Raw genomic sequence first — 24,349 nt, 5'->3', positions numbered from 1 at the left:
GAACATTGGAAAAAACTAAAGATCAAGAATTATCTCCCCAAAATCGAGATGTTTGGGTAAACCACTTCTCCAATCTTTTTGGCTCTATAACAAAGAACAAACAGCAAAAACATATACATGATCAAATACAAATCAATTTAAGACTACCAGAAGCCACTGGATTCTCAAATGACCTTGAACTACAGGACGAAATAAAAACCCTCCTACCCAAAAAGGCTGTGGGTGTTGATGGTATCCTCAATGAAATGATCAAACATACAGACAAAACATTCCAATTGGCAATACCAAAACTAACATCATCCTTAGATCTGGCGTCATCCCCAATATTTGGAACCAAGGACTGATCACCCCAATCCACAAAAGTGGAGACAATTGTGACCCCGATAACTACCATGGAATACGCAACAGCAACCTTAGGAAAATCCTCTGCATTATCATTAACTGCAGACTCGTACATTTCCTCAGTGAAAACAATGTACTGAGCAAATGTCCGTGTTTTCTAACAGTTGTAATACTGTGTCCTCCCGTGGTGGTGAGAAACTGTTAGGCTTGCAGAAAATTATGAAACATGTTGCAGATTAAACAATGTACAGTGGGGCAAAAAACGATTTAGTCAGCCACCAATTGTGCAAGTTCTCCCACTTAAAAAGATGAGGCGCCTGTAATTTTCATAGGTACACTTCAACTATGACAGGCAAAATGAGGGAATAAAATCCAGAAAATCACATTGTAAGATTTTTCATGAATTTATTTGCAAATTATGGTGGAAAATAAGTATTTGGTCAATAGCAAAAGTTTATTTTTGTAATGTCTATTCTTTTGGAACTTCTGTGGAGTACTTTTTACTGTTAAATTTATTGTTTATTTTACTTTTGTATATTATGTACTTCACTTGCTTTGGCAATGTAAACATACAGTTGAAGTCGGAAGTTTACATTTAGGTTGGAGTCATTAAACCTTTTTCAACCACTCCACAAATGTCTTGTTAACAAACTATAGTTTTGGCAAGTCAGTTAGGACATCTACTTTGTGCATGACAGAAGTAAATCTTTCCTACAATTGTTTACAGAGATTATTTCACTGTATCACAATTACAGTGTGTCAGAAGTTTACAAACATTAAGTTGACTGGGCCTTTAAGGAGAATTTTATCTAAAGTTCCATGGATAACACTTGCATTTATCAACATTTATAATGAGTATTTCTGTGAATTCATGTGGCCCTCTGCAATATCACTGCATGTTTTGGAACTACTGAACATAACACGCCAATGTAAAATAAGATTTTGGGATATAAATATGAACGTTACCGAACAAAACATACATGTTTTGTATAACATTAAGTCCTATTAGTGTCATCTGATGAAGATCAAAGGTTAGTGATTCATTTTATCTCCATTTGTGCTTTTTGTGACTCCTCTCTTTGGCTGGAAAAAATGGCAGGGTTTTTCTGTGAGTTGGTGGTTACCTAAATCGTTTGTGGAGCTTTCGCTGTAAAGCCTTTTTGAAATCAGCGACTGTGGCTGGATTAATGAGAATTGTATCTTTAACCTCTTAAGCCTAGCCCTGTTTACTGCCCCTTCTGGAGGAATTGGGTACCCATATAAAACAGGATACATTTTTGTCAAAAGTTGCTAATATATGCATATAAAAAAATATTATCGAATAGAAAACACTAAAGCTTCTAAAACCGTTTAAATTTTGTCTCTATGTAAAGCAGAAGTCTCAGGGCATGCATTCTCCCAAAATCTCTCGTCATGGAAAAAGTTGGCCCAACTTTGACGTCATCTTAAACGCCAACAACAACAACCGCTCTGGGAACAGTTCCTACGTGTTCAGCGCGAAGCCTGCTTTCAATGGGGCTTCTCATTGTGAGAATCGCGCGCTCACGAGACGTTGAGCGTGCCGAAAGGTCTCGGTCACGCGAAAAAGTGTACGTTTATGCGCGCTCTGCTCCCGCTCTTCAGGATCAATTACAAGACGTGTGTTTCGCTTCGTCCTCACAATTGCTGTACACCTTTATAACATGTTAAAGCTTAATTATGAACATAGTTTGACAAGTTTACTCGACATATAATATATAATTTCGACGTTTTGGTGCGCATCCACTTGAATTTTGCCTACATTTCGACCGAAAAGTGGCTATTTTGAGAACCGAAAGACGCAGACTTGAAATCTGACTTGTTGCCTGGATTCACAACGAGTGTAGCTTTAATTCAATACCCTGCACGTGTATTTTAATGAACGTTTGAGTTTTAACTAATACTATTAGCATTTAGCGTAGCGCATTTGCATTTCCAGAGCTCTAGATGGGACGCCTGCGTGCCAGGTAGAAGCAAGAGGTTAAAATGGTGCCTAATACTTGTATGTTTGAGAAATTTGATTTATGAGATTTCTGTTGATTTGTATATGGCGCCCTGCAAATTCATTGGCTGTTGGCGAGGGATTCCGCTAGCGGAAAGTAGTTCTGGTCCTACACAGGTTAAACAGCTTGGAAAATTCCAGAAAGCTATGTCATGGCTTTAGAAGCTTCTGATCGGCTAATTTACATCATTTGAGTCAATTGGAGGTGTACCTGTGAAATCATTTCAAGGCCTACCATCAAACTCAGTGCCTCTTTGCATGACATCATGGGAAAATCTAACGAAATCAGCCAAGACCTCAGAAAATAAATTGTAGACCTCCGCAAGTCTGGTTCATCTTTGGGAGCAACTTCCAAACGACTGAAGGTACCACGTTCATCTGTACAAGCAATAGTATGCAAGTATAAACACCATGGGACCACGCAACTGTCATACTGCCAAGGAAGGAGATGCGTTCTGTCTCCTAAAGATGAACGTACTTTGGTGCGAAAAATGCAAATCAAACCCAGAATAACAGCAAAGGACCTTGTGAAGATGCTGGAGGAAACAGGTACAAAATGATATATAACCACAGGAAAAACGAGTCCTATATCGACATAACCTGTAATGCCGATCAGCAAGGAAGAAGCCACTGCTCCAAAACCGCCATAAAAAAGCCAGACTACGGTTTGCAACTGCACATGGGGACAAAGATCATACTTTTTGAAGAAATGTCCTCGTCCTCTGGTTTGATGAAACTGTTTGGCCATTAGGACCATTGTTATGTTTGGAGGAAAAATGGGGAGGCTTGCAAGCCGAAGAACACCATCCCAACCGTGAAGCTCGGGGGTGGCAGCATCATTTTGTGGGGGTGCTTTGCTGCAGGAGAGACTGGTACCCTTCACAAAATAGATGGCATCATGATGACGGAAAATTATGTGGATACATTGAAGCAACATCAGTCGAAGTTTAAGCTTGGTCGCAAATGTGTCTTCCAAATGGACAAAGACCCCAAACATACTTCCAAAGTTGTGGCAAAATGGCTTAAGGACAACAAAGTCAAGGTATTGGAATGGCCATCACAAAGCACTGACCTCAGCCCTATAGAAAATGTGTGGGCAGAACTGAAAAGGACGTGCGAGCAAGGAGGCCTACAAACCTGACTCCGTTACACCAGCTCTTTCAGGAGGAATGGGACAAAATTCACAAACTTATTGAGGGAAGCTTGTGGAAGGCTACCAAACACATTTGACCCAAGTAAAACAATTTAAAGGCAATGCTACCAAATACTAAATTGAGTGTATGTAAACTTCTGACCCACTGGGAATGTGATGAAAGAAATAAAAGCTGAAAATAAATCACTCTAGTATTATTCTGACATTTCACATTCTTAAAATAAAGTGGGGATCCTAACTGACCTAAAACAGGGGAATTTTACTCGGATTAAATGTCAGGAATTGTGCAAAATGTATGTGGCTAAGGTGTATATAAACTTCTGACTTCAACTGTACCTAATTACATTTTGGAAGCTAATAGATTGTGTTTAGTTAACAATTACGATGTCTCATATTTTATCAGAAGATACTATTAACACGTACATTTGACTGGACACCCAAGATAGGCTATGGCCCCCCTCTCGAGATGGTCTCAGTTCGGTTCAGGAGCTCTTTTGAGTGTTCACACTGAACGAAAAATTTGCTGAAAGGGACCAAGTGTGATAACACCATTAAAATATGACTGAGATTGTTATTTTAAAAAGAGGACTATGTGAAAACACCCTTACTTACCGAAAGGAGCTTCCACGTAATTGGACGAACCTGGCGCGGAATTCCAGACCAGCTCAACTTTCGTAATTCCTCTGAAAGGGGAACAGACAGAGAATTACATTATGACATTTTCAAAGAACATACAAGACCACTGAGATTCGTTGCCTGAAGAAAGCAAAAGAAAAAAGACAATAATTGTCTTATAATTGACAATAATAATAGATATTATACTACAAAACCTTAGGATACAGATACACCTAAAGCATCAGCTTAAGGCATTTCTCATGTTTGCGTAGGGGGAAAACCTATTTCCTGGAAAGGCAGCGCCATGCGTATTTACTGTGTAGCCTACTTCCCCCAAAGACTCTGTTGCCTGTTATCCAACACATACATAGACAGTGATGCCAGGAAATGAACCCAAAACATATGTTGGCTCTACAGGAAAACATATTTCCTTGAAAGACAACACCATGAAGCTTTCTGATTTGGTGTATATTTTCCCCCAAATTCCCAGTATCCTACACATGCAAATGAATTCCAAACCCAAAGCTTCTCATCGGTCTCTGACATCCAAAACATTAGCATTTGACGGGTTTAAAGAAGTTTCCCACCACATGGTCAGGAGGCCACGTTCTAGGGCCCACGAGTGTTAATGTGAATCAATCTCACAGAGATGCAAATTGGACTTTTAAATTGGAAAAGAGGGGCTCCCCCTGAGTCTATAAAACCACCAGAAAATATGGTTTATGCTGGATTCTTCATATTGCCTGTGTCCCAATTGGCAACCTATTCCCTATGTAGTGCACTTTTGACCAGGGCATTAGTGCTCTGGTCAAAAACAGTGTACTACTGTATATAGGAAATAGGGTCCCATTTGGGACGCAACCATTGTTTAATTCTGGATTCTTTCACATAATGTCCACTGCATACTTCAAACTCTGCGGGATTGGGCAGTGCTATTGGCCATGGTAAAGAGTAGTGCACTATAAATGAAATACTAGGGTGACATTTGGGACACAGACAAGGCCTTCACCTGTGTCATTCAACCATAGTTCACCAACGGCCATGCATCTAACTTCGCTTCAGCCTAACCAAAGTTTAGGACTGCATTATTAACATTCCGCCTGCCTATTCCAATCAAGATTCCACACAAATTCAACAAGAATCTCTTCAGTGCAATTGCATATTGTGCATTGTCTCACTCGTGTTAGGAGAGCGGGGGGACTGATGTGTGTAAATGAGATGACCCGGCAGGCAAAACAGGTCAACGCCCTCCCGTTCTCCCTCCGACTCTTCCTTGCTCTCCATCTTTCTATCGTTACATCTCTCCTTCCATCCCTCCCTCCCACTCTACCTACCTCCATGTAAAAACAAAAGCATCTCTGACTCAGGCCTAAGCTCCCATCTCCACTCTTACTCAGAGCGTTGGCGCAAAACTGGTATAACACAGCAGACGTTGATTTGTTCCAAATTACTGCCGGGCAGTTCTAAAGCAGACGCAAGACAATATTGTGTTAGTGACCGATATTGCAATGGGAAATGTTGGCCCGTTCTAAACAGGAAGGTCTGGATTAGTCCATTGGCTACATCGAGTGTCCACTTACACAACTACTAATACGTTGTATAGCCCATCACTACTGCTTTGTATACCATCGCCACTTAGGCAAGGCTACATTCTGAGCATGTTTGTTTTTCATCCATTTACCCTTTTATTTATTATTTTCATTCTCAATGAGATTCAAAAAACTTTTTCCAGAAGAGAGCAAAAAGCCAGAAATCAAGCATTCACTATATAAAGCCTATAGGATATAGAAATTGTTCCATATTACCTCTCCGTATCTCCAGGGCCTCTGGTGAGGTACATAGATTCTATAATGAATCACAGCCCACAGCACACTATGGTCGTGTCCCAATAATCTATCCTTCTTCCTGAACTGTGCAATCGTTCACTACTCCCCACATGTTTAAAAGGATAGAATTGGTGTAGGCACGGGCTATAGTTGGTTCCCGTATACCAGTCATATACTTTCAAATCCATAAAGGGATGTGAACAAGTGCACACTTCAGGAGGAAGGAGATTATCAGCATGGAATCGCACAGCATAAAGCTTTTAAACAGAAGCCCCGAGGCTCCCTAGCAGGTAGAGACAGGAAATGTATATAGTTATCAGGAAGTAAAGCATACGCCTTCTTGAAACACTAATGTAATGTATATATGCACCATTGAGCCCATACCATCAGGCCGTAACAACGCCTGGTATGGCAAATGCACCGCCCGCAACAACAGGGCTCAGAGGGTCGGTGCGGTCTGCATCACCGGGGGCAAACTGCCTGCCCTCCAGGACATCTACAGCGCCCGGTGTCACAAGAACAAAAAAAAGATCATCAAGGACATCAACCACCGAGCCACTGCCTGTTCACCCCATTATCATCCAGAAGTCGAGGTCAGTACAGGGGAATCCAAGCTGGGGACGAGAGACTGAAAAACAGCTTCTGTCTCAAGGCCATCACTCTGTTAAATTAGCCATCACTGTTCGGCCTCCACCCAGTACCCGGCCCTGAACTGAGTCACCGTCACTAGCCGACTGCCACCCGGTTACTCTACCACGCACATAGACTGCTGCCCTATGCACATAGACACTGGTCACTTGTTTAAATGAGGTTTTAGTTATTTCATATGTATATACTGTATTCTACGTCAACGCCATCCTTTTCAACAATTGCTGTATATATACACACACACACTATCCTATCCTACAGATGTGTGTGTGTGTGTGTGGTTACTACATGATTTCCATGTGTGGTATTTCATAGTTAGTCTTCACTATTATTCTACAATGTAGAGAATAGTAAAACTAAAAGGAAAACCCTTGAATGAGTAGGTGTGTCCAAACTTTTGACTGGTACTGTATTTGTACTCCATTGCTCGTCCTAATATTACATATTTCTTAATTCCAGTCTTGTACTTTTAGATGTGTGTATTGTTAGATACTACTGGACTGTTGGAACTAGGAACACAAGCATTTCGCTACACCCACAATAACATCTGCTAAATATGTGTACGCAACCAATACAATTTGATGGAGATTATTTGAATGGCATGGGCTTGGTAATTAACCCAAACCTAACCTTATAGAGCCACAGGGCAGCTGTTGGGAAGGAGAGGAGAGGCAATGATGCAGAAGAAAGAGGGATGTGAGAAGGAAGGGAGCAGAGGGAGGAGAAGGAAGGGAGCAGAGGGAGGAGAGAGAGAGAAGGAAGGGAGCAGAGGGAGGAGAGAGAGAGAAGGAAGGGAGCAGAGGGAGGAGAGAGAGAGAAGGAAGGGAGCAGAGGGAGGAGAGAGAGAGAAGGAAGGGAGCAGAGGGAGGAGAGAGAGAGAAGGAAGGGAGCAGAGGGAGGAGAGAGAGAGAAGGAAGGGAGCAGAGGGAGGAGAGAGAGAGAAGGAAGGGAGCAGAGGGAGGAGAGAGAGAGAAGGAAGGGAGCAGAGGGAGGAGAGAGAGAGAAGGAAGGGAGCAGAGGGAGGAGAGAGAGAGAAGGAAGGGAGCAGAGGGAGCAGAGAGAGAAGGAAGGGAGCAGAGGGAGCAGAGAGAGAAGGAAGGGAGCAGAGGGAGGAGAGAGAGAAGGAAGGGAGCAGAGAGAGAAGGAAGGGAGCAGAGGGAGGAGAGAGAGAATGAAGGGAGCAGAGGGAGGAGAGAGAGAGAAGGAAGAAGAAAAAAAGAGGTAGATCGACAACAGTAGAGGGAGAACCACACCACATTCACAGTTACACTGAGGTGGCAGCTTTAACGAACCCCAAGGCTTTACAGGGAGGGAAGAAACTTCATAGGGAAAGGAATCCACTCAATGAATTAAATACAGAGCTAATCAACGGTGTCTCTCCTCAGTCCGCACTCTGCACCTTCGAACCCTCATCTGCGCCGTCAGCCGCATTAATTGATTCATTTATCTTACTAGCCGTTAATTAAACTACCTGTTTCCCAACTGACATTAATCTCACAGTGGGGAGAGAGAGTCAGACACAGACTTACACACTCTCTCTCCTCGGGCGCTGATGACCTGGAAAGACGACCGTTCTCATGGCCATACGTGCAAGGCTTCTGCGTTTGGGAGGGCTGGAGGTCAGACATTTACCTGGCACCAATCTGGCCAGCAGTGTGAGAGCATCTGCCCGCTGCAGCCATACATCACAGACGGAACATCACGGAACGTAACGGAACACGCCCTCTGTGCTCGACGCATTCTAAAATACTACTCGAAAAATCTAAAACTGGGGAAATCTCTAATGACATTCTATTCACGCATAGGGATTAGGTCAACAGTACATGGGTACCTCTGGTTGAAAGTAGAGCACTAATGGTTAACGTGAGTGCACTATAAAAAGGTAATAGAATATGATTTAAGACGTGGTCTGCGTGCCCCTTCAACATCCCCTCCCGAGCTGACTCAGACAGCGCACGGATGAGGAAATGCCATCCGGAGCTCCTGCTACAAGGAGAGTGAAAAACACGACCTTGCTCAGTTTCCTCGAGCCTGGTGTTAAATAGCAAATGCCGTTTCATTAGTGGCAGTCTCGTTTCTCGGAAAACACCGCTTTTTCAAGAATATATATATCACACTTATCATTAGAATAAAACAGCAAAGCCTGACACACTAGTTGAACAAGGTCCCCAAGGGACGTGGACCCAGGGCTAAATCAAATCAGAAGTCTCAGAGCCCTGAGTGAGATGAGGAAAAGCACAGTGTGAAGCACGCAGTCAGTCAGTAGGCATTGTGTCTGTGAGCTATGAGGATAATCGAAGAGAAACCGAGAAAAGGCATATCCTAGACAGGGTGACACAGGCCGAGTCAAATAATTAAAGCCGAATGCCAATTAAATGAAAACGCCAACACAGACTACTAATGACAAGTAGAATATACCGTAGGCCTATTTCTATAGCAAAGACACTGAAAGTGTGTAGACTTGGCAGAAATTAACTTTAAAACTGCAACAATATGAGGGGTGTAGAATTGCAGAAGGAAAGCAGCTTTAAAACAAACCGTCATGTTCACTAGATCCTAGGGGAAGCACTGTGTTGCGTCATAGAACCTCTTCCCCGGAGGTCACTTCCTATCCCAGACACCTTGTCCTTTAGACTACTGCGTTAATGGTTTATTCATGAGCTCACACGGGATAGGCCTTGGCTACAGTACATTTTCGCTTGTGGCCGCGCCGGTACTTTGTAACATCGTGTACCTCCTGTTGAAGCATTTTAACAGCTGTATCCCTATGGGATAAGTTGAAGTAATGGACGCTAAATACCTTCAATATTGCAATGTTTATAATGTACGGTACAATACCAACACAGATTGTGTCGTTCAAATCTCCAGATGGAGAGTCAAGTGCTTGGATTTGAGTCCACATCCTGTGCGTGAAAGGGAGGAATAAAAAATAATAAATAAAAAAATTTAAGGCAGAGAAAGACAGGCCATTTATCAGGAAAGATGAGAGCTGTCAGTCTGTGTGCTGACTGAGTGAGGAAGTGATGGCAGAGGGAGGCAGACAGTTGGCAGGCCGGAGCCATGCACTAGTCAGACACGACTCAGATGGAGAGGGCAATGGGGCGGACAGACAGCCAAGAGGTCCTCACACACAGCTCACATTCATAGACAGACACTACAAAACAAACACTTCCTTGTCGGTGTCAGACATAGGCCGAGAAAAACCGTAAAGTGATAGGCTATATCAGACAGTGACAGCAGATCCCGTAGGCCTATTCCTATCATGGCCGACAACAACCCAATAAAGAAATTAGAGCTAAGCCTAACTCCACACCCCGAGCAACATCCTGCTGCACTCTGTGTCTCGTGTAGTCCTGTAAAACTAACGCGGAGAGGCTACAATATTAGTGGCAGGCAGATCCCCATTTCTTCCAACGCAGGGAGCCCAAGACAACATCCCCAGCAGACAAACTAGGGCCTACCGCCACATCATCCCTATCATGGCTAACAAGAATGCCATCCGGCCTGACGCATTTATTCAGCGCTGTAAAAGTTTTAGCTGATGCTCTAAACCTTAAGCACTGAGTCTGTCTGTGTGAGAGACAGAGTACCGTGCTGTTAACTCCGGTAAAAGGACGAAGAGACAAGCAGCTGGTGACGACAGGCTCGTGAACTAATGGGAGTCCAGTGAAAAGATACTCCTCCGTATTACCACCTGGCTTCTGGACGATGAAATGTAGTCTGCGTCCCAAATGGCACCCTATTCTTCCCTATAAAGTGCACTACTTTTGACCCAGGCATATATGGTGCACTAAGCCCATATAGGAAATGGGGTTCCATTTGGGACGCAGCCATGGTGAGATATAGTGCTGGTGACTGGGAAGTGAACGGTACAGTAAGGACCCAGTCAACTCCCCCTAGCCCGGCCTCTCAAAGTCACTGCCGAGAGAGGTGGTCGGCTTTTTAAACTGATTGCATTATAAATTCCTCTGCTTCTTCTAAATTATCCTACTTCACCCGTGCCGTTAACGTACAATATTCTAATTTCAGATGACACTTTTCAAAACCCTTATTTAAACTTCTCCCTAAAATTCTCTAAAGTGTGTGTATGATGCCAGCTTTTTAATGAGGCTGAGTAAAAATGAAATGTTTTAAGTTCTAAAGTATTCTGTAGACGAAGTGGCAGTTTTGAGTGCAGGGATTATGAAGAGGCCCCCAGATCTATATATTATTTGGTTCATGGAGAGTTCATACTCTTGGACCTACTATGGGAAGACAAAGTTCTGCCAGGCTGCCACTGTATTCTAGTGAGTCATACTATTACCGTCAAGGCATCCGCATGCTTCCCAGCCGAAACAATTCGGAGGAGTTTGCGCATACAAAGTATTCAGACCCTTTGACCTTTTCTAAATTTACGTTACACCCTTATTCTGAAATAGATTAAATTGTTATCCTCAATCTACACGCAATACCCAATAATGACAAAGAAAAAAAACTGATTGAGACATTTCTGCTCATTTGTTTTAAAAAAATATATAAAACTGAAACACATTTACATAAGAATTCAGACCCTTTACGGAGTACTTTGTTGAAGAACCTTTGGCAAAGATAACAGCCTAGAGTCGTCTTGGGTATGACGCGTCTAAACGTCTTCCATTTAAGCATGATGGAGGCCACTGTGTTCTAAGGGACTTTCAATGCTGCAGAAATGTTTTGGTGACCCTTCCCCAGATCTGTGCCTCGACATGATCTTGTCTCGGGGCTCTATGGACAATTCCTTTGACATCATGGCTTGGATTTTGCTCTGCGACCTAATATAGACAGGTGTATGCCTTTACAAATTATGTCCAATCAATTGAATTTACGACAGGTTGACTCCAATCAAGTTCTAGAAACATCTCAAGGATGATCAATGGAATCAGGATGCAACGGAGCTCAACATTGAGTTTCATAGCTAAGGGTCTGAATATTTACATAAATAAATATTATTTTTAATACATTTGATAACATTTTCAAAAAACTGTTTTTGCTTTGTCATTATGGGGTATTGTGTGTAAATTGAGGAAAAACACGTATTTCATACATTTTCTAATAACGCTATAATGTAACAAAATGTGGAAAAAGACAAGGGACCTGAATACTTTTTGAATGCACTGTATATTATGACAACATTTTGTGACGTTCTTGTTAGTTTTGGACTTCGGTAAGGGTTTTTGCGGATGTTTGAGTTCACAAAAACATTGAGGCAAGCCGAAGTCTACATCACTTCATCTGTGATTGGTCAACAGTAGTGATTCTTCAATAAAGGGAGTTGAAAGTCTGTGTTGCCCTGCAACAGCCCCAAAACATCACTGCTCTAGAGGAGATCTGCATGGAGGAATGGGCCAAAATACCAGCAACAGTGTGTGAAAACCTTGTGAAGAGTTACAGAACGTTTGACCTCTGTCATTGCCAACAAAGGGTATATAACAAAGTATTGAGATAAATAAATATTTGGTCAATAACAAAAGTTTTCCACCATAATTTGCAAATAAATTCATTAAAAATCCTACAATGTGATTTTCTGGATTTGTTTTCTCATTTTGTCTGTCATAGTTGAAGTGTACCTATGATGAAAATTACAGGCCTCGGATGTTTTTAAATGGGAGAACTTGCACAATTGGTGGCTGACTAAATACTTTTTTGCCCCACTGTATAACTGGCATGGACAGGCAAAAACAACTGGTATTGGTGACAAAAACAGCTGACTGTGTGCCAAGTAATTACGCACAAAGGAATTAGCAATCAGAAGAGACAACTGGCACATGACAGCCTGCCTGGTGAGACCTGCCACAGTAGAGCAGCTTTAGGCCTAGGGCATCGCCATGAGAGACAATCATCACAGTAGTTGTCATTTAGCCTCTGGTCTCAAATGACCACTGAGGTGTGAAATAGTGTACCACACCAGACAGAAACTTCAGCTGCTATAGTGGTTCAACTCTCCAAGACGGAGATGCTGTTTATGTTTTTTGAGAGGGGAGTGTCTTGCGCTCCTAATCTACGTTCCACTCTCCAGGGGGGTATTCATCATTGGATGATGTCGTCTTAAAAGACAACTAGCCATCCGGTGCTTGACCTGGGATATCTACTCTCTTGACTAAACCCTGAGCCTATTTACTAGAAAACCAGATTTTGGAGGATCATATTTTCATACACAACGGATAGATGCATCCGAAATTCCAGTCCCCGTACAGATTCAAAAAAATGTACTAATTGAGTTAACAGTTGACATAAGAATTCAATTGAACTACAGAATGTCATGGCTGTGGTGGTAAGCCTATAATATTGGGAAATGGCTGTGTAACAGGATTGTCAACTGTAACTGTGGAGACAGAGTGACAGACAGACAGACAGAGTGACAGACAGACAGACAGACAGACAGGTGTAAGAAGAGAGAGAGAGAGAAAGGCAGATATGCAGAGAAAAACAATAAGTAGCAGCAGTAGCATTTAGAGGCTTCAGCAAGAGAAGGAGTTCCATAGATCAGCAGCTCCCCCAACTGTAGCAGGCGGAGAGAAGCAGATGAAAAGAGATGGAGAGAGACACAGCAGAAAGAGAAGAGGTAGAGTCAGAGACTAACAAGAGGAAGAAAGAGGGAACACAAGTCAGCAAAAGAAAGGAGAAAGGGCAGGGAGTAAAACAGGAGTGTATGTGGGGAGGGAGGGGCTCAGTGTCCAGAGAAGATTGCCAAGGATGAAGTGAGGTAGAGTAGGAGAGAGAAAGTCTAAGCAAGACCTAATCAGAGGAAAGAGCATCGCCATGGAAACGGCTATGTTTCCGCCATCAGAGAGAGAGGTAATTGGCTGGTGTTCGCTGCTCTTAGTCGCTCAAAATAAACTGTAAAAGCTGATGCTGTGACTCGAAAAATCCAGCTCACACAACTACACGATGGCATCTATACTAGGGTTTCTGAAAACACTCATTAAAAAGCAGAAGGACAGGGATAAAATATACACTGTTCCAAATGGTGCAGATCAAATGTTTCAGTCAGAAGGCAGGGAGGGACAGAACTAGCCAAACTTGCCTCTTTCAAAGTGGTTAAATTTTATCCCAAAAAAGGACATTAGATTAAGATCATGATTCACATGTGTCTGGAATGGCAGTCTATTTGTCAAAGGCCAATATTCCACAACTTTTGACCAGGTGCCATTTCAAAATGCAGCCCATGTACAGTATCTTTATCAGTTATCAGTCATTGCTTAACTAGACCCCTGCCTGAGGCCAGGCCAAAGCAGTATCAATGAGTTAGCTTTCTTATCAGAGCTAGCTGGCTAAAACAAGCTTTTTATTATTATTATTGTTTGAGGAAACCTTTGTTTTGAAGCTAATTTAATGCAATTCTACGTTGCTTAACCAGACTCATGATCTCTTTTAGGCAGGCAATTTAATCATAATAAATAATTGAAAATAAAAAATAATGTGCAGACCAGATTTGCAACCAAATATGTTTTATGATTATTTATATTAACCCACAATGTAATTACAATACTGTTCAAAAGTTTGGGGTCACTTAGAAATGTCCTCGTTTTTGAACGAAAATCACATTTTTGTTCATTGAAATATCAAATTGATCAGAAAAACAGTGTAGACATTGTTAACGTTGTAATTGACTATTGTAGATGGAAAGAGCTGATATTTTATGGAATATCTACATAGGCGAACAGAGGCCCATTATCAGCAACCATCACTCCTGGCACGGTGTGTTAGCTAATCCAACTATCATTTTAAAAGGCTAGTTGATTATTAGAAAAACCTTTTCGCAATTATGTTAGCACAGCTGAAAACTGTTTTTCTGATTAAAGAAGCAATAAAACTGGCATTCTTTAGACTAGTTGAGTATCTGGAGCGTCGGCATTTGTGGGTTTGATAACAGGCTCAAAACTTTCTTCTGAAACTCGTCAGTCTATTCTTGTTCTGAGAAATGAAGGCTCTCTCATGCAAGAAATTGCCAAGAAACAGAAGATCTCATACGCTATGTACTACTCCCTTCACAGAACAGCGCAAACTGGCTCTAACCAGAATAGAAAGAGGAGTGTCTTATCCGGTGTCCTGTGTGAATTTAAGTATGCTCTCTCTAGTTCTCTCTTTCTCTCTCTCGGAAGACCTGAGCCCTAGGACCATGCCTCAGGACTACCTGGCATGATGACTCCTTGCTGTCCCCAGTCCACCTGGCCGTGCTGCTGCTCCAGTTTCAACTGTTCTGCCTGCGGCTATGGAACCCTGACCTGTTCACCGGACGTGCTTCCTGTCCCAGACCTGCTGTTTTCAACTCTAGAGACAGCAAGAGTGATAGAGATACTCTGAATGAATGATCGGCTATGAAAAGCCAACTGACATTTACTCCTGAGGTGCTGACTTGCTGCACCTTCGACAACTACTGTGATTATTATTATTTGACCATGCTGGTCATTTATGAACATATGAACATCTTGGCCATGTTCTGTTATAATCTCCACCCAGCACAGCCAGAAGAGGACTGGCCATCCCACATAGCCTGGCTCCTCTCTAGGTTTCTTCCTAGGTTTTTGCCTTTCTAGGGAGTTTTTCCCGAGCCACTGTGCTTCTACACCTGCATTGCTTGCCGTTTGGGATTTTAGGCTGGGTTTCTGTACAGCACTTTGAGATATCAGCTGATGTAAGAAGGGCTTTATAAATTAATTTGGGAGGTCCCGGTGCACAACTGAGCAAGAGGACAAGTACATTAGTGTGTCTAGTTTGAGAAACAGACGCCTCTCAAGTCCTCAACTGGCAGCTTCATTAAATAGTACCAGTCGCAATGTCCACAGTGAAGAGGCGACTCCGGGATGCTAGCATTCTAGGCAGAGTTGCAAAGAAAAAGCCATATCTCAGACTGGCCAATAAAAATAAAAGATTAATGGGCAAAATAACACAGACATCTAAGTTTGAGGTGTTCAGATCACAAAGAAGAACATTCATGAGACACAATGTGATGGAGCTTTGGTGGTGGTGAAGTGTACAGGGTAGAAGGGATCTTGAAGAAGGAAGGCTATCACTCCATTTTGCAACACCATGCCATACCCTGTGGACGGGGCTTAATTGGTGCCAATTTCCTCCGACAACAGGACAATGACCCAAAGCACAGTTCCAAACTATGCAATAACTATTTAGGGAAGGTATTGGTATAGCTGGTATTCTGTCTAATGGCATGGCCAGCACAGTCACCAGATCTCAACCCTATTGAGCTGTTGTGGGACCAGCTTGACCATATGGTACGTAAGAAGTGCCCATCAAGCCAATCCAACTTGTGAGAGGTGCTTCAGGAAGCATGGGGTGAAATCTCTTCAGATTACCTCAACAAATTGACAATTAGAATGCCATAGGTCTGCAAGGCTGTAATTGCTGCAAATGGAGGAGTCTTTGACGAAAGCAAAGTTTGAAGGACACAATTATTTCAATTAAAAATAATTATATATTACCTTGTCATCATCTCGACTATATTTCCTATTTGTTTTGCATCTCATTTCATGCATGTTTTCATGGAAAACAAGGGCATTTCTAAGTGACCCAAACTTTTGAACGGTAGTGTATACATATTCCGTTTTACAGAAAGTGACTAGATCAACTGACACACATTGTGTGCCTCCCAAGTGGCACAGTGGTCTAAGGCACTGCATCGCAGTTGCTAGGCTCTGTCGCAGCCCGGAGACCCATGGGATGGCGCACAATTGGCCAAGTGTGGTCAGGTTACGGGAGGGTTTAGCCGGCAGGGATGAGCTTGTCCCATCGCTCTCTAGTGATCTTGGTAATCAAACTACGTTTTCCAATTTAAAATAGCTATTACAGAGAACAAATGCCATGCTTTTGTTTGAGAAGAGTGATCAACAACAAACATTTTCCACCATGACAGTTGACACATTCATATCTGAAGGTAGAATTATGACTTAAATTCTGATATCTTGCTCTTATTTCTCTTCCTGAGGGTCCCAGTGATCAAATGAAGTGCCCTTTTCTGTGATAAAATCAATTTTTATAGCTTAAAACAAAACATTTCATAAACCGTTTGTGTCGTGAATTCCATCACTATCAACTTTTGACGGAGCATTCGACGTAATTACACACACTAAACAATCGTTTATCTAGTCATAGTTGGTTTCATTGAAATCCTCTGGATGTTTGCAACATAGCCAAACTTGATCGTTTTGTTTTTTTTGCGGGGAGTATTGACCGAAGTGAACTGATTTGAAGATAACGAGCAAAGACCTCATTGCGCACCAATAATATTAGCGAAGCTTCGTTGATTGACTATTTCTGCCTAATGATCTTCTTGAAATCTAGGTGGGTAGATAGCCAATGACCTGAGGTAAATGCCAGTATGTGATGGTTATGGGTTGGACTACCATCCCTTGTTAGTAAACACACTCGTAACGAACTTCATTCTCGCCATTGACCGTCAGAGTAGTTGCAGTCACGCTTGTTACGCACAGCAGTGTTTTGGAAAGTAGTATTTTGGAAGCAGTATTTTGTGTTTTTTTTCCAAGTGTTTTTTCAACGATTTCATTGAAGACATGGCGAATAAATCAGGAAAAGCGAAGTCCAAGTATACAGATTTGCACCAGATTATAGAAGAGATTGATCGGGGAAAGTGAGACAGATTTTTTGTTTGAGAAATCTTTGAGTGAACACAGTTATGATTCAAACATCGAGGAGCTGTTTCTGCAAGGACAGGACATATTTCTGGACTGGTAAGTGCTAATGCAGTTTTATGAATATATTATTTATTTTTTGCAAAAATATGTGTTTTTTGTTTTTTGCAATTTGCAATGAAATGCGTGATGAAATGTGTAAAGTACACATTGCCTATAGTGTGTGTGTGTATATGTGTGTATGCATGTATGCATGTATGCATGTATGTATGCATGTATGCATGTATGCATGTATGCATGTATGCATGTATGTGTGTGTACGACCCATAACCTGTGTGTGTGTGTGTATATATATTCCATGTCAGATATATACATTTTACATTTTTTATTCAAATGGAATGGAGTAGAACAGCAAACACACACATGGCCACTGCACGTGTACTCCTCTCCATTTCCATATGAAATAGCCATTGGGTGTTGTTGGGGGAGAGCAGGCCCACAACAATGGCCGGAGTTGAATGGAACAGCACTTTACCTTAATGACTGTTCCCTCTGCTCTATACAATGCATATCTGTTAATTTTAAGTGATGATAAAAGGCTCATACAATTTTTTTTAATGATTTCTTTCACAGTGATAGCGACTCCGACTGGGTGCCAAGGTACCCATACCCCACTGAAACGGGTTCATCCAGCCTGACTCCTGCCGTCTCCGGCTCCACACCTACCCCCGCCTGGCCATCTAGAGGTGTGAAGACAGTAACAAAGAAGCGGAGGAGGGGAAGTGTGGAAACTGCTGGCAGAGAGGTAGAGGGGAAATGGCACTCTGTGCTAGAGGAGGATGTGGAGCCACGTCCTCCAATATTCCAACCAAAAAGGCCACCAGGACCTCAGCTCGACATGACAGCAAAATACAGCCCCATGAAACTTTTTCAATTGTTTTTCACCCCGGCAGTTGTTGATTCCCTGGTGTGTAATACTAACAAGTATGAGGCTAGGAAGCAAGCAGGAAAGAAAAGGCATGGAAGCCCATTTCCATGTCAGACCTTCTCTGCTACTTTTCACTGTCATGTCCTCTACAAGGTTTTTAAATATCTCACGGGCGCTTCACATCACTGACCCAGAAGTCGATGAGAATGACAGGAGAGGCACCGCAAGGTTTGACACGCTCTGCAAAGTCAAACCTCTCTACCCCAGCATGGTTGAGGCCTGCAAGATCCATTTTCAGCCCGCCCAGAACTTGTCCATAGATGAGAGGATGGTAGCCTCAAAGGCCAGAATTGGCCTAAAACAATAGATGCGTAACAAACCAACAAAGGGGGGTTCTAAGCTGTTTGTTTTGGCTGATTCTGTGTGTGCATACACATGCAATTTTTTTGTCTATGAGGGGAAGAACACTTGTGTGACTGGTAAAGGACTTATTAATATTTGATATTAATATTCACAGTAGCAACCCTTTGCCACTGCTCAATTAAAAAAAAAAAACCTTGGTCAACCAACAGCCTATCGACCAAACAAACAACTGGTCAACTAAATAGGGTCAGCCCTAAAATGAATCATAGAATGTCGTTTTTGGGACATGATGAAAACATTAATACACGCTAATAATAGTTAAACGGTTAACTAGCCGGGCGACAAGATGTTTTTTTAATGTGCTACCAAGTTAGTTTGTTCTGTTCACTATTATATTTTATAGTCTAGGACTGCCTGCTACTGCAATGTCCGACTGTCTGTCTCTCCATTTGAGAAACAGCCCAATCGTTTTACATGCAGGTAATGAGCGCACTCACAGACGCTCTAAAGTGTCATTCCGATCCTGGCTGATGTGTTGATTTTTATGCGATTGATAAAATATTTAAACTGTGCTTTAATATATAACTATGAGAAATTATTAAATTCATTTAAATGACTTTTCAGAGAGAGCAGGGTGGGGGAGAGACAGGTGACAGAGTGAGAATGAGAGAGAAAGATCGAGACAGCAAAAGGGAGACAGATAAGAGGCTATGAATGAGATCCAGTCATATTCTCACTCTCCGTGGTGATAAATGGGTTTGGCCTGCTCTTGCCATGGTCTTTGTGGCCTTAGTGCCGTAAAGCCTGCTCTGTTCCGCTCTGTCAGCCTGCTACCTCTGCCAGGTTCACTGCTCTGTCTGGAGAAACCCAGAAATCCTGAAAACTGCTCAAAATAAACGCTTGAATTAGAAACAAAAACTGTATATTGCATCTGGAATAACCAAAGTACCTGATTGTCTTTTCTAAATCTTTGTGACAATTAAGATCATAGAAACTGGGAATGACAAGAAAAAGAGTGATTCATTTTTTAGGCCTAACGGTTTTAGCCTCGCTCTATCCCATGCCAAGCCCATCTTCTAATCGTTAAACAGGTGAGAGCAGAGAGTGGAGGAGTCAGTCAGTTTCACACACACACACACCTCTGGAGACAAATCCCAACATGATGGAGGGCTGGAGCCACAAACCAGGCTGAAATCCATCAGGCTGAAGAAAGAATGAAGCGTACGTGCACACCTTCCCTGATACACACACAACCCCCAACATCAAGGACAAGAGTCAGGGGTCGTTCTACACTAGAGGGCAGCGTCTCCCAGGATTGATAGCTGTGTGATGGAGAGAGGGATGAGTAGATGGGTTTTGAGCGAGAAAGAGCGACAGAGCGAGAGAGATGGAGGTTTAAGCGAGCGCTGTTGGTGGTGAGAGGACTGATAAATGGCTATGTAATTCTACAGATGCTGTGATGAAAAAAGTAAGATGTCGCCAACAGAGATGGTCGCCTTGCTTCGAGTCCTTAGGAAACTATGCAGTATTTTGATTACTTACATTTTTACCCAAGGAAATCGTAAGTCTTATTACATACAGCCGGGAAGAACTATTGGATATATGAGCGGAGTCAACTTACCAACATTACGACTAAGGAATACGACTTGCCCAAAGATGATCCACTGTTTGGACCAGCACCCAGGACAATGGACCTAATTCCAGAAGCCGGCCCAAAACAATGGCGACGCAGAAGGGGCGGCCCTCTGGTCAGGTTCGTAAACATGTACATCGCCCACCACTCCTGAGTATACTACTCGCCAATGTCCAGTCTCTTGACAACAAGGTAGATGAAATTCAAGCAAGGGTTGCTTTCCAGAGAGACAGAAGAGATTGTAAAATCCTGTTTCACAGAAACATGGCTCTCTCGGGATATGTTGTCAGTATTGGTTCAGCCACCAGTCTTTTCCATGCAACACCTCTCTGGGAAGAGCGGGGTTGTATGCTTCATGATCAACGACTCATGGTGTAATCATAACATAAAGGAACTCAAGTCCTTTTGTTCACCTAACATAGTATTCCTCACAATCAAATGCCGGCAATATTACCTCCCAAGAGAATTCTCATCAGTTATCGTGACAGCGGTGTACATTCCCCATCAAACAGACACCAAGACGGCCCTCAAGGAACTTCCCTAGACTATGTCAACTGGAAACCCTATATCCTGAGGCTGCATTTAATGTAACTGGGGATTTTAACAAAGCAAAATTTGAGAACAAATATAGTGCAATTGCATAGTGCAATCAATATGCTGATAGAATTTGCTTTGCAATACACTCAATCACTTTTCTTCACAAGCATTTCGCTACAATCACATTCACATCTGCTAACCATGTGTATATGACCAATAACATTTGATTTGACGTCAGAGGGGAGACCAGGACAAAAACCAGGTCGGCCACCTCAACCACAGGACAACACACCCATCCATCTCTGTCAACAGGCTCTCTCTTTCTCTCCATCAATCGATTTGTCTCCCTTACCCTCTGCCAATCTCCCTCTCTCTCTCACTGTCTGTTGACCTCTACCTCTGTCTCTTAATTATGGCCTTTGAATTAAATTCATATTTCATCGTTGGCATCATGTGTCTGGCTAGTCAGCTTGGATATGTAATAAAGCAGCGAGAACTCCATTTCAAAAAGAAGATCCCAACTGCTGGCCTGGTGTAATCACTGTTGACAGACTTAGAGTCACTGACTGTACCCTGCTGCTCCCCCCCAGCCTCCATCTCCCTCACCTCAGGAGTCCATAATAATACACAGCTGACAGATGAAGACATGTACTGGTATATGGATGGCTTTAAAATCCTCTTATGACCCCACAAGATAGCGCCATACTGGATTGCCGCCGTTTTGCAAGCTTCAACAGAACGTTGCTACTTTGTGATTATTTTGCCATTTATTTTTACCCTATTTTCACTAAATAAATCCGCTATCATTTCTCACAACCGACAAGAACTCTTGAACATCAGATCGGCAGTTACTTACACCAATTCCGATGGTTTTAGCGTTGAAGTATGGTACTGCCATGATCAGAAATAATACCATGGTATTGCCTCATTGAAATAGCATGGTTTTAAAACTGCATTATACATATGGTACCATCTTTATGAATTATGCGTTAACGTAGTACAACAGCAGTACAATGCTTTAAATAATTAAACTCCAAGATCAAGAGGTTGGTAGGCATTATACTGATGAATTCATATACCAGTATGGTCAGAGGAAGGATACTAATTGTTGGTCCTAGTTTGTCTCTAAGGGCAAAGAAAAAAGGAAACCGTTTGTGTGAAAAAGGGGAAATAGTTTCTGTATCAATAGTAGTTTTATTGCTGGTTTGGGTTCCCCATGTTGCCAACCTGAAATGTGGGAGAATGTGAAATATCTGGTAGCCTAATCTTTCAAATTTTGTAATCGTTAACAGTATTTAGAGTCAAGGGGTGTTGTGCTTCTTTTGGCCCACCAAGAGAGCTGCTCGCTCTAGTGGTTGCTTCACGCACTCTCACGCTACACTGCCTGGTTAGTGAGTCAGTGAGAGCCAACTGAAAACTGAAGAGAACACCACCACCAGATAAACAAAACATTTTAATGGTGAGCGAGTTATAAAGCAGAGGAAATTAAACAGAGTTCAGCGGAGTGTAATAACACAGCACATTGTTCTATTTTTGATGGTGTTTTGATAGTTTAATTTTGAAAAGTCTGTTAGCATAGAAGCTAACGTCGGCTAAAGTTAGGCTAGCTTCACTGATGTTGTCATAGTCATGGCGACAGGACCAACAAACATTCACGCAGGGTTTCAACAAAGGGAAACATTGTAAATTGCTGCTTTTAGGGACATGTTTAAGCAATAAGGCCCACGGGGGTGTGGTATATTGTCAATATACAACAGCTAAGGGGTGTTCTAATGCACAACATGGAGTGCCTGGATACAGCCGGCAGCCGTGGTATATTGGCCATATACCACAAACCCCTGAGGTGCCTTATTGCTATTATAAACTGGTTACGAACATCATTAGAGAAGTAAAACGCATGTTTTGTCATACCCTTGGTATACCTAAGCAATAAGGCCCAAGGTGGTGTGGTATATGGCCAATATACTACGGCTAAGGACTCGTGCAGACAGGATATTTTCATGCAGACAGGACAGTGAAGTCGGGGAAATCGGGGGCGGGGGGGGGGTTGCCTCTTCAAGTACAACTGGTGTGCTAATTCCAGCCTGGTGGAAGTGTCGACCCACTGTTCACCCGTCTTTGAATACCTGATGGTCAAATGCTGACCCTTCCACCTCGTGAAAGAGTTTTAAGCTGTCATCATGACTGCTGTATACATTCCACCTCAAGACAAAAATGAACAAGCTGGCGCTTCAACTGTACAAGGATATAAACAAGCAGGAGAACATACACTGCCTTTCTGGTTGCCGGCAACTTTAATATGCTGTCACAAAGTCAATGTTTGTCTAAGGGCAAAGAAAAAAGAAAACCGTTGCTGTGAAAAAGGGGAAACAGTTTCTGTATCAATAGTAGTTTTATTGCTCACGTTTGGGTTCCCCGTTTTGCCAACCTGAAATGTGAGAGAATGTGAGATATCTGGTAGCCGTTCAATTCCGGCGCCGACAGAGATGGCCGCCTCGCTTCGCGTTCCTAGGAAACTACGCAGTATTTGTTTTGATTTTTTTACGTGTTTTACATGTTATTTCTTACATTGGTACCCCAGGTTAAACCTTGGATCATTGCTTCCGCGCTCAGGTCAGTCCAACGCTGGTCCGACCAATCTGATTCCACGCTTCAAGACTGCGTCGGTCACATGGACTGGGATATGTTTCGCATTGCGTCAAACATTGACAAATATGCTGATTCGGTGAGCGAGTTCATTAGAAAGTGCATTGATGATGTCATTCTCATAGCAACAATTAAAACATTCCCAAACCAGAAACTGTGGATTGATGGCAGCATTCGCGTGAAACTGAAAGCGCGAACCACTGCTGTTAAAATCAGGGAAAGGTGACCGGAAACATGACCGAATACAAACAGTGTAGCTATTCCTTCCACAAGGCATTCAAACAAGCTAAGCATCAGTATAGAAAAAAAGTAGAGTCACAATTCAACAGCTCAGACACGAGGAGGTATGTGGCAGGGTCTACAGTCAATCACGGATTACAAAAAGAAAACCAGCCACGTCTCGGACCAGGATGTCTTGCTCCCAGGCAGACTAAATAACTTTTTTGCCCGCTTTGAGGACAATACAGTGCCACGGCCCGCAACCAAAACCTGCGGGCTCTCCTTCACTGCAGCCGATGTGAGTAAAACATTTAAACGTGTTAACCCTCGCAAGGCTGCAGGCCCAGACGGAATCCCAAGACGCGCCCTCAGAGCATGCGCAGACCAGCTAGTTGGTGTGTTTACGGACATATTCAATCAATCCTTATCCCAGTATGCTGTTCCCACATGCTTCAAGGAGGCCACCATTGTCCCTGTTCCCAAGAAAGCTAAGGTAACTGAGCTTAACCTCTTCAGTCTACCCTCTACTTTTTCAAACATTCTGTTAAAAATCGCGCAACATTTCAGCGCCCTGCTACTCATGCCAGGAATATAGTAAATGCATATGATTAGTATGTGTGGATAGAAAACACTCAGACGTTTATAAAACTGGTTAAATCACGGCTGTGACTTTAACAGAACGTGCGTTTCATTGAAAAGTGCAGGAAAATCTGATCACTGAAAGTGGAAAAATATATCCATCCGCCGCTTCAACCCATTGTTATGGGCGAAAGACATTAAATAGGGCTGAGGTTGCA

The 24,349-nt window shown here is 42.5% G+C and overlaps 1 protein-coding gene across 2 annotated transcripts in view; it reads right to left on the bottom strand.

Annotated features, from left to right (window-relative positions):
* tbc1d22a (TBC1 domain family, member 22a) overlaps nt 1-24,349 on the bottom strand; it is a 63,892-nt gene that overhangs the window by 26,754 nt on the left and 12,789 nt on the right. For both annotated transcript variants that reach the window (XM_046297668.1, XM_046297669.1), the window contains exon 6: nt 4,128-4,198. In XM_046297668.1, coding sequence (XP_046153624.1) covers nt 4,128-4,198 — 71 coding nt within the window. The remainder of the gene's footprint in view (nt 1-4,127; nt 4,199-24,349) is intronic.

Source organism: Oncorhynchus gorbuscha, linkage group LG14 (assembly GCF_021184085.1).
Source record: "Oncorhynchus gorbuscha isolate QuinsamMale2020 ecotype Even-year linkage group LG14, OgorEven_v1.0, whole genome shotgun sequence".
NCBI classification, from domain to species: Eukaryota; Metazoa; Chordata; class Actinopteri; order Salmoniformes; family Salmonidae; genus Oncorhynchus; species Oncorhynchus gorbuscha.
Note: the sequence above shows the minus strand (reverse complement) of the source record. Positions and strands in the feature narration are given on the sequence as shown.